Source organism: Eschrichtius robustus, chromosome 12 (assembly GCF_028021215.1).
Source record: "Eschrichtius robustus isolate mEscRob2 chromosome 12, mEscRob2.pri, whole genome shotgun sequence".
Lineage (NCBI taxonomy): Eukaryota > Metazoa > Chordata > Mammalia > Artiodactyla > Eschrichtiidae > Eschrichtius > Eschrichtius robustus.
The window spans coordinates 63,854,490-63,866,017 of NC_090835.1; the positions used below are offsets into that span (position 1 = coordinate 63,854,490).

General features: G+C 43.0%; 1 protein-coding gene across 2 annotated transcripts in view; it reads right to left on the bottom strand.

Annotated features, from left to right (window-relative positions):
- Positions 1-7,678, bottom strand: part of PRIM2 (DNA primase subunit 2) — a 282,564-nt gene extending 274,886 nt beyond the window's left edge. The window contains exons 1-5 of one of the 2 annotated variants that reach the window (XM_068557727.1): positions 7,590-7,678; positions 6,703-6,864; positions 4,514-4,617; positions 1,862-1,941; positions 398-518 (exon numbers count right to left, since the gene is read on the bottom strand). In XM_068557727.1, the coding sequence (XP_068413828.1) occupies positions 398-518; positions 1,862-1,941; positions 4,514-4,617; positions 6,703-6,856 (459 nt within the window). In that variant the 5' untranslated portion in view covers positions 6,857-6,864; positions 7,590-7,678. The other variant, XM_068557728.1, reaches the window with a different exon arrangement.
- Between the last annotated feature and the right edge of the window lie 3,850 nt (positions 7,679-11,528).

Genomic DNA, 11,528 nt, shown 5'->3' on the forward strand with positions numbered 1-11,528 from the left:
AACTGACTTCTAAAATAAAGTATTATCGCCCAAACCTCATTGTTGGAAATAAGTACTACCACTTCTCTGTTTTCTTTAGAACATTATTAGCTTTAAATTTTTGGCCTGGAAGATTCTGGTTAAAGATAAACTTTTATAAATTAAACCTTTTTGAGCTTTCATAAATCACATATTTAACACAGCAACTGAATAAATGTGCAGCTCTGGTACTAAGGAGCCTCTTTTCTTCTAGTTATGGAAGGGAGAGGTTCACTGTTGTGCAAAGCCAATAGCTATTGTTTCAGGTGGGTACTTAGGAAGAAAATGTAAAGAGAACAAACCCCACACATTAACACCAACACTTAAGGGAGGGACGAACGGTGATAACAATCGGGAATGACTTTAAAAATATACTTACAGCCTCAAACTGCAAATGGCTATCCTTTAAGAAACTCTGAACTTTGTCCTTGGGTAAAATACTGAATCGAAATCGAAGGAGATCCATTTCTTGTTGAATGAACCAGCGCCTAAGCTCTTCACTGAAATGGACACAAGAAAATTATAAGTGAAAAGTCCACTGACTATTTTAAAAGTCCACTGATTATTAAATCCAAGAAATTTCTATGAAACAATATTCAAACATGAGCAAGATGCCAAAAGACTGAAGTTAAAAGCATCAAGTCCTCTATTATGATAAGAGTGTGAATACATATCACATGCCACAATCTCCCTGGGATAAGTAGAATATGGGGGAGAAAGGTGTTATGAACATAAAATTAAAAGAATTAAATACAGAATACTTCGAGCCTAGCTGCATTATTATCAACTAACATAAAACAGTGCACTTCTTTTTATGTAACTGCAAAATAGTCATTTACATCAGAAAATGGGGTATCCCTTCGGTCAATGCCAAATAAACATCAAAACTTTTTAAAGGTAACTTTATCTCTGAATGGATTATGATCAGATAAACTATGCAAAGTAATCTTTGCTTACAGCTTTATAGTTTATAATTTCACAAAATTTAATATGCACTAGGATATCTCAATTTTTTAAGTCAACATACAACATTAATTTATAAGACAGATGGGCATTATTGTTGTTGTAAAATAATTATGCTACTTCATGTAAAATATGATTTAATTTTCTTTCCCCAAATGACTTTCACATTGTCAGCAATTCATTTACTGCATAAATTGCATAAACTGCATGTGATTTTTTACAAAAGAAAAACTCTGGGACTAAAGCTGGTCAATAATTTCTCAGTTATTATCTTGGGATAGTCACCAATTCAAGATTCCCATTTGATAAGCCTATTACCAAAAAGAAACAGAAAAGAAACATAATAATAAGTATGTAATTTAGCCAAAATTAATACAGGAAAAAAAGTTAAAAAAAAAAGCAACTAACTCCTTCTCCCTCTGAGTGGTGCTATTGACTTATAAGAAACCAACTACCAAAGAAAAGGTCTTAATCTAATGGGCACCAGCCCATACATGTCAACATCTAAAAACCTGTGCAGATTCAAGTATGTGTTTGATTCATTATTTCTTATAAATACTACCACTTTTTTTCTGGGGAAAAAAAATATCAAAAGTCCTTCCCAATGAAATCCCCCCTAATTTTAAATCCTAAATGAAGAGTCTCTCCCATAAAGTAAAAAGTGTTTTAACAGGCAAAACCTGCAAAATAATTTTTTTTTTATTTTTTAGTAAACAACTTGTTTCAAACAATTCTCTGCAACAGTGTTCCGCCCATGAGCCACTGGTTTCTGACGTTATTCTGGGATTTCCTATGATCAGTACAATACCTGTCAGCCCTCCTGGACCAGTTTACAACCCAAGATGTCAGACTTGACCATGGAGGACAAAGGTATACTCACGACTGGCAGTAAGCAAGGCGTAAAATAAAGTGAGAAATGTGATCTCTTCTTCGGGGTTCATATTCATCTTCCAAGTTTTCCTTAAAAACAATGGCACATGAAGAAAATAAATGCATCGGAACAGTAAAAGGTGTAAAGAAATACTGAGTCAGCATAAGCCAACGGTAAAGCAGGAGTTTCAATAACACAGATTTCATAATATGCTCCCCAGGGTGAGTACCATTTTACTTGGGTTAGCAATCAGATGAAACAGAACTGAACAACAATATCTCCTGGGTTTGGACCCCACTATTTTCTTCCTCTTCTTAACTTTCCTTCTCATCCAGCCTACACCCAGGCACTCACCTCTTCCACTACTTCTCACATCAACCCTCAACTGCTTTCACTTCAACCATTTGGCAAAACCTAGATTCTAAATAAATCCAAAGCTACACTCTGCAGTCCTGTTCCCAAATGCTGAGAACCTCTGGGAAAGATATATACAACTATAGGAATTTGGAACATTAAAATTTCACAGCCTCTAACCTCAACTGAACCTTTACCAACACCAAGGCATCTTTATTCAAGCTCAACAGTCAGAGCAAACACGTCCTGAGCGCTTCCAAGGTACCAGGCACTGTTATAAGCATTTTTAATCCATTAACCCATATAATCCTTTGAAAACCCCTATGAGGTGGGCACCACTATATCCCTATTTTAAAGATGAGGAAACTGAGGCAGAAAGAAGTTATATAATTTTGTCCAGATCACAAAGCATGTAAGCAGCAGAGCTGGGATCTGGCCCGTAACCATCTCTTTCCCCACGTCTTAGGAAAGCTGTTTCCATCTTCACTAGGTGGCCAGTGCTCCCCGCCACACCACCTTCTTCTCTCTCATCACATGACCTCACCTACTTTATAGAAGATAAAGGCCCCCAGGCCGACTCCTTCAGCCCCAAGCTCCTGCCGCCACGTGCTGTACTGCCTTCCCTTCCATCTCTGTGGACAAATCTCTCTCCTTCCTCCTACATAAAGCTAATCCCTACACTGAAACCCCATGGCCCATCTGCTCTTGCCTCCTAAGGACCCTGACTTATCAAATGCTCTCTCAAAGTATCTTCAAGCTCCCTCCTCTTCTTTCTCTTCTAGATCTTTCTGCTCAGCTTATAAACGTGTTCAAGTAACCACTGTTGTGTGTGTATCTTCTCTTTTTCCCTCAATTTTTTCTACACTCAGACTTACTTCCCCCGTCTTTTCAGCTACACGTTAGAAGAGGATGTATTCCACATCAAGCTCTCACTTCTCTCCTCCAAACACGGCCACTGTTCCAGCTTCTGCCTCTGCCTACAAGGTTCCACCCTGCTGATAAATCCGATGATTCTATACAACTCATCTTATTGGTTCTAAGTGTCTGAAACTGTTCCACCATGAAGACAAGAGGTCTAGATTCAGATCTTGGCTGCACCGTTTTCCATCTTATGAGATTGGGCAAGTTACTAGCCTATCAATACCAGTTTCCTTGTCTATAAAGAGGGATGATGACAGAACCCACCCTCCTAAGACTGCTGTCTGGATTACATGAGTTAATATACGTGATGCACTTAGAACAGACTCTGGGACATGGTTAAGAATATGAATGTGTGCTGTTGTTTCATTACCTGTGTATCATGATCATCAGTACTGAGACCCCAGCTTCCCTGGCTGCCAGGGTGGCTGATCTCCACCCCAAGGCAGCTCCTCCTCAATTGCCCTCCCAGACTTCCCCCATTCCACTCCACCTGAATGTTGTACTCCTCACATCCTGGCCTCCAGCCCCTTCTCTTCTCACTCAAATGTTTCCCTGGGTGCCTCACCTACCCCTGATGATGCCAACCTTCCTCCTGAATGTGCACCCCCACCCCAGGGGTCCCCAAGTCCAGATCCGTGTGCACACCCTGCTGGCCTCAGACAGCTCCACAAGCACCTCAAAGTCATGTCGAGAACTAAACTCAGCGTCTTCCCTCTAAAAAGACTTGCCTCCCCTCCTGTATATCATCACCATCCAGCCAGCTGTCTCACCAGAAACCCGGGCGTCATTCAGAACTCTTCTCTCCCTTCTCTCTGCAGTCGCTAAGATCTTCCGATTCTACCCTCTCACTATCTCTCCAATCAGTCCTCTTCCCTCCATTCAATTCACTCTCGTCATCTCCAAGTTCCTAACTAGTTTTCCCCAGCAAAGATGACCCTGTCCATCTGCTGTTGGCAGTCATCTTCCCAAAATAAAAATTGTATCACATCCATCAAGATTCAGTTCCAGCACCACCTCGTCTGGGAAGCCCTCCCAAACCTCCCCAACCTGAGCTAATTCTCTGCTCTTGGGAGTTCGTCACCCTGTAATGCACAAAGCACATCTGGCAATGTCTGGAGACATGGACTGGGTAGAAGCCAGAGATGCCAGCGAGCCCCCTAAATGCACCAAGGAATCATCAGACCCCAAATGTCCACAGTCCCGAGGTCAAGAAACCCTGCGGCACTGTAGTCTGACTGCATGTCAATCACCCGTAGTGGACAGTAGGTTCCTTCAGAAGAGTCTTTTTTAAAGCCCTATGCCTAATACAAGACCTTTCCCACAACTGATACCCAGTACATGAATATACACAAACCAAAGAAACATCTTTTTCCCTCTTTTACTTACTCTGTAGGAAAACTTAAGCTTCCGAAGCTCGATCTCTAGCTTACTCTGGTACTGCTCACTTCCTTTCACATAGCTCACACCAAGATTCTCGACTGCTTTTAGCACTAGAAAAAATTTTAAAAACAGAAGAAATGTATAAAACGTATAAATGCAAGATAATTTTAAAAAACTAAATCCAAGACAAATAAAATCTATGGCTACCAATTCCATAATTACTTGTTTATAAAAGATGACAATATTTAAGCTTTATTTTCTGCAAGTACATTATATAAGTTATACATGTTTACCAGAGGATAATCTCCACCATGTGCAGAAAATACCCACATCCCACAGCATAATCTCACACCAGGGATTCTCAACCAGAAGGGAGAGAGGGGTCGGGGGAGATCACTGATGGACTGAGCACCACTGCTGAGGGATGCAGAAGTGTGTCTGCATGTGCAGCCCTCGTGTGGAGCCGTCTGTGAGACAGTCTGCTTCACTGACTCAGCACAGGCTCCTCAGAAGACAGCCCTTCCCTTCCTGATGAAATGGAAAAGGAGAAGACACAGCAGTGAAGAAGCAAACAAGCCACCGTGACTAGATGCTACACACTGGCCAAAGGTTCCTGAAGCCTCTGTCAACCCTTCCTCAGATGAATTCTTCTGCCATCGGTATGAAAAGAGACTTTTTTTTTTTTTTTTGGCTGTGTTGGGTCTTCGTTTCTGTGCGAGGGCTTTCTCTAGTTGCGGCGAGCGGGGGCCACTCTTCATCGCGGTGCGCGGGCCTCTCACTACCGCGGCCTCTCTTGTTGCGGAGCACACGCTCCAGACGCACAGGCTCAGTAGTTGTGGCTCACGGGCCTAGTTGCTCCGCGGCATGTGGGATCTTTCCAGACCAGGGCTCGAACCCGTGTTCCCTGCATTGGCAGGCGGATTCTCAACCACTGCGCCACCAGGGAAGCCCGAAAAGAGACTTTTTTTAATCCAAGAACGAAAAACTTCTAAAATGAATACTGAACATAAACCCATGTCCCCCAGGTACCTCCGTATTACGGTATCACGAACCAAACTCATTCTCTGCCCCTCAATCCCACTCCTCTTCCTGCCACCCCACCTCCATCCGCAGAATTTCTATCCACCAGATCATCCACACTGGAACTTCAGCCACCCCCCGCTGTTCCACCACTCCTCATACCCAAGAGTCACCAAACCCTGTCAATTACACCTCTGTAGTATCCCTTCAATCTCTCCCTTCCTGTCACTGCCTTACCACCTCACCTCCTAAGGGCCAAACCCAAGGGACGCTTTTCAATCATCACCTTAATCTCAATGAGGCATATGACACTGCTAAGCTTCCCAGAACCCGTTCTCCCTTGCCTTCCCTTTCATTCAACAAACAGGTAATACAGATATTCTGTACTAGCAGTTCTCACCCTGCTCCTCTAAGAATGATTAACAGTATCTCACCTCTACTTCTGATCTTCCCACCAGGATATCGTGGAACATAAACTCTACAGATAGTGCTGTTATTTGTTTCCGTTTACACCTAACTTATTTCTTTCTTCCACCAACACACAGAAGTAGGTCCCCAGTAAAATTGCTACATCCTTCTTACACCCCAATATTATACCATTAGCTTGGCACAAAATGCCCTTGCTTACCCATACTTCTCCATCTACCTTGAACTTGTCACTGTTCCCTCCAATATGACACTCTCTCTCATGCCTCCAAGCCTTTGTACAGGCCATTATCCCAGCTTTCAAAAACCCTTCACGTCTTCTCTGTTGAGAAATTGCTACTCATCCTTCAAGGTCCAGATCACATTTCAACTTCTCTTCAGTTTTACTTAATCAGACTAGGACAATCACTCCCATCTCTATGTTTCAGTAGCACTATTAGTTACCTCTACTAGAGCACTTAAAATACTAAACTATAATTATTATTTTGGGTATCTGTCTCCATGTACTAGAATACAGCTTCAACGAAAATGAGAATTACATTATTCAGCTCAAAATCCCTACCACCTAGAATAAAGTGGCACTCAATAAACAGGCACTGTACAAGGAATAAATGAATGAATAGCAAAATCTCAACAGAAAACCCTCAGTAAATATTTGTTGAATGAAGGAAATAAATTACTCTAATTCATCCCCACAAAGTATAAGTGAGGTTCTCAAGAATATACAAATTCTAATTCAAATCACTCACATTTAACTCTATCGATAGCCAAGTTTTCAAATTCTATTAAAGATATGTTTCCAGAAGGCGGCTGCAAGTAAAACTGAAGGCTATGTGGGTAGCAAGCATTCCTCTGGTCATCTGCCAACCTCAGTTTCCTCCGATTTCCTCCAAGAAACTGCATCTTGTTACCTTGGAAGGAAGCACATAAAATGGTTGAAATGATGGAAAGTGGAGTTTTAAAAAAAAAATGCAAAAAAATAATTCCACATGTAAAGGGAAAAAAAACTGAGGTTGAAGAGCACGCACGAAGTGTTAACAGTAGTGTCCCTGAGTGATGTCTTCTGTATCTTCCAGACTTTCGACAATACACCTGTAACAATTGTGCAAAGGGGGTGGGGAGAGGTGTGCGCTGGAGGAGACGCAGGCAGTGGTCCTAGCCTCCTGCAACATCCATGGCAGGCGATGCTGCCTGCTCACTAGAGGTCTGTGTGCCTTCGCCCTTAGGTCTCTGCAGTCCCAAGAGTCAATTTAAGATTTCACACGGGCAGCAATCCTGAATTTGGAGAACAGCGCGGGAGATTCCGGCTAGATAAGAGACTCCATGGGCAGGGTCCAGTTACTCGCTTCCTCCCTTACATCCCCGGGAAACAGACAACTGTCTTTCAGGTCCCGTCTGTCGGAGCTCCTCTCAGGAGCGTCCACAGGTGCCTAGTGACACCCCGCTCCCGCCCTCCCGCCCCCCACGCAGTGCGGTCTGTCAGCCCCGGCACCGGCGGCTCTGCCCGGACAAGCCACCAATACTCGATACCCACCCTCTGCGCCCGGAGCCCCAAAGTGCTCTCCTCCTTCTCTGGACTCGCAAGCCTCAAAACCAGCATTACTGTCCGTCCCAAACCCGCAGGGGCTTCTCCTACCTCCAGCCACACCAGACGTGAAAACACACAAACCCCGGCAAGCGCTTTCCCCGGGTGGCGGGAGAGTTCGTACAGGACCGGAAGCGGAAGTGGCTGGATCACCAAACCCGCCCCAGAGGTCCCGCCCACCTGCGCGGGCCCGCGCTTGCTCAGTGGGGCGCTCTGGGAACCGTGGGATTTGTGTCCACTTTGTAAGCTGCAGTTCCTGTGCATGGAGCCGCGCTGTCTGGGGCGGTGGGCGGAGAGCAGGCCCGGCACTGGCTCCCCGCTAGGGACTCTGGGTAATCTCTGAGGGTTTGGAGCTGCACGGCCCGCGTCTTACAGATGGGGAGGCAGACTCTAGGTCATCTACGTACAATGCCTAGGTCATCTACGTACAATGCCTAGTCGGGTTTTCTCCTAGACGGCAGGCCCTCCCCTGGGGAAAGATTTACGTCCAGTGCACCCCCTACACACACCTGGTGCAGGGCGCCCGCAGAAGATCTGCAGTAACTAGAACGCATGCATCATGCACACGTGCACCCAGAAATCGCTCGGCGTCTAAAGTAGAGCAGGCCCAGAGGGGCATAGCGGCGAGCACGTGCAGAGCGCTGGGGAGAAGGTGCCCTAGGGCTGCGGACCCGGAGCCACACCGGCTCCCGACTGCGGGCCGTAAGGTTTTCAGAGCTGGAAATAAACTTCGCCTGTGGCCTCCAGGAGGCGTGTCTCGCTTACAAAAGGGGCCGCGGGAGGCTCTAGTAAAGATGGGAGGTGAAGAGCCCTCTGAAATGCTCAAGGTTTTAGAGATGCAAACTGCACTGAAATAACGTAAATCTTCAGAGCACTTACCCAGCATGGACCAAACTGTGGCTGGCACTGACCTTGTACCAGGACGTGTTCTAAGTGACTTACACATAAGTTCATTTTATTTCCATAACCATTTAAGGTAGGTTCTATTATTAACCCGCTTTACAGATAAGAAACCGTGCAACAGAGAAGTTAAGTGACTTCAAAGATCGCATAGTAAATGGCAAAGCCAGGTTCAAAGTCTGGGAGACATGCCAAGCACCACAGCGCTAACCACCACACTGTACCAATTCCACTAATATATCAGCGCCTCCCCTTAATTCCTTATTCAACACATAACTAATATCACCTGGCCTGAAAAAGACACCTGAAGCCTAAGGACTGCCTGAAGAAACCTGGAGCACAGACCATAAGAACATTTATATGAATGTTTAGCTGATCTCTGGATAGGGAAGGAATTTAAATATAACAACTTACAAAGAAAAATACCTAAAGACTTGACTATACAAATATAAAATTGTGCATCTAAAAAAAAAAATCACAAAAATTTTTTCAGTCATAACAATAGGGGAAAAGTTCACTATAAAAATAACATCAGGGACTTCCCTGGTGGTCCAGTGGTTAAGAATGAGCCTTCTAATGCAGGGGACGCAGGTTCCATCCCTGGTGGGGGAACTAAGATCCCACATGCCGCAGGGTAACTAAGCCGGTTGGGCTCTAGAGCCCACGCTGCAACTATTGAGCCCACGTCACAATTAGAGAGAAGCCCGCCCGCCACAACAAAGAGCCTGCACACCACAACGAGAGATCCCGCCTGCCGCAACTAAGACCCGATGCAGCCAAATAAATAAATAAATAAATATTTAAAAAATTAAAATTAAAAAAATAAATAAATAAAAATAATATAAAAAAGACTAATACCATCAAGACGTAAAGAACTTATGTAAATTAATTGGGGAAAAAATCATAAGATACAATGGAAAAAGAATAGCAATAGATAATTCATAGACAAAACAACTAATGATAAAGTGTGAAAAAATGTTTATCATTGGCAGCAAAGAAAATTTCCCCTACAAAACTGGCAAAGATTTTACAATGAAAATACTCAGTATCGGGCAAAGCACAATACGATGGGCTCACATAGGAATTGACTGCTGTGCTACAATTGTGGAGTATACTATAGTTATATGTATTATGAGCCCTAAAAGAATTCATACAGTTTGACCAAAGTATTTCACTTACATGAATCTGTCCAGAAATAGAGACAAAAATTTGTGTCCAAGGAATGTCATTGCACCATTATAAGGATGAAAACCCAGGAAACTAAATAAATGATGGTATGTTCATATCATGAGACATTACACAGACTTTTAAAATACATATTTTTTGAACACTATTGACCTGGGAAAATGTTCAGGATACTATGAAGTTAACAGAGCAGAATACGTAAAACCACATATGCCATATGATCCCAATTTTGCAAGAACACAGCATTACAATTTTCTGCAGCATTTCTGACTACTACGAATAGGCTACCCTCTGCAACTCCTATCCTCGTCTTACAATCCAGACATGTGTTATCCGTTGCAATCAGAATTTTATGTGCAAGACCGCCCCTCTGTGCTAGTCTTGTTTTTATTTCACTTTTATTGGCTTCATCTTTGGCCTGGTCTTAAACTGGCCCTCTTTTAACTTAAATGTCAATGACCCTTTTTCTACAATAGGTGATATTAAATACTTCTTTGGACAATTTAAAAAATTAGTCTATTGCAAACAGAAAAATGCTTACATAAGTGGGAACTAAGACACTGGCAATGGAACATTTGACAGTATTTTTAAAGTTCTATTTTAATTTTATATAAAGTTCTATATTCATTTTAATTCAAGAAACATTTGAAAGCTTCTCACAGCATGGCCCCAGGATTCGATGACTTTCTTGCCTATGGCTGCCCCCAGCTTATAAGCTGAACTACCAGCTCTTCCCCAAAGAAGGCCTTGCATTCCCTACCCATGTCTCTTTGTGGTGATCTCCCCACTTCAACAGCCCTAACCTTCCATCCTGTTGGAATCCTGCCTGTCCTTCAGCACTTCAGTTGTCAAATACTACCTTCCTCTGTCCTGCTGAGCCTTTGCTTATGGCGCATGGTTTAAACCCCCAGTACTTCCGAATTGTATAATTCCTTCTCCAGCTCTACCCCTCTACTATAGAAGGTCTTCGTCTTTGGGGAACAGGAACCGCTGGATGATTTAATGAATGCACTCCTCAGAAAAATGCACCTACACACCAACTTTGTTCACTCTTTCAAAAGGTTTGTGAACACATGTGTGGCTGACTGTGTAGCACTACCAGATTTTCAGCTCTTTTGGGACAGGCCCCATTTTTTGTCTTTGTGATCCCTAAAGTGCCTACCAGAGTACCTTCCAAATTAAAAGATGAGGTAATTAATGTCCTTTTATGACCATTTCAGAGAGAGCTGGAAAAATATGCTCACGTTTCACATTACCAACAACTTACTAAACATATCACATAAGAGCTGCCTTTTCACAGTGTTAAAGACGCTTTAAACTTCAGAGTACAAAATAGCCTGTGTCTGTTCCAACTGTTTTAGCATCTTTATTGTTTTCCCATGCCACGGTTTTGGTCACTATCTCACTGTGGACAGTGTTTTTGGCAATTGCAATACGAATCTACGTATCACAGGACCAATAATGCATGAGAATGATACATTTCAGTCAGCCATACTTGGTAAATCACTGTGAGCTCTTCCTGCGTTTATTTCACCAACCAAATGGATTGACCCAATGCTCAGCTCTGGCAACTGTGGTGAATATAAATTACAGACCCCAACCTCACAATCAGGGAGAAGAAAACACATATAAACATATAACTTTTACTTCCACTAGACCATAACCATCCCCAAAACAGGGACTACTGTGTCATTCATCTTTGTAACCCTGGTGTCTGTGTCATTCATCTTTATAACCCTCCATGGGCCCTCAACAAATATTTATTATCCTGAGATGATGTAAATATGAGAGATGTATGAAAAAAGTGATGTGTTCAGCTGGATATTCAACAGATGGTTTGAATCAAATGGGATTCCAACCTATAAAACTTCAAGTCCTCATCTGAAAACTTTGTACACATTCCTT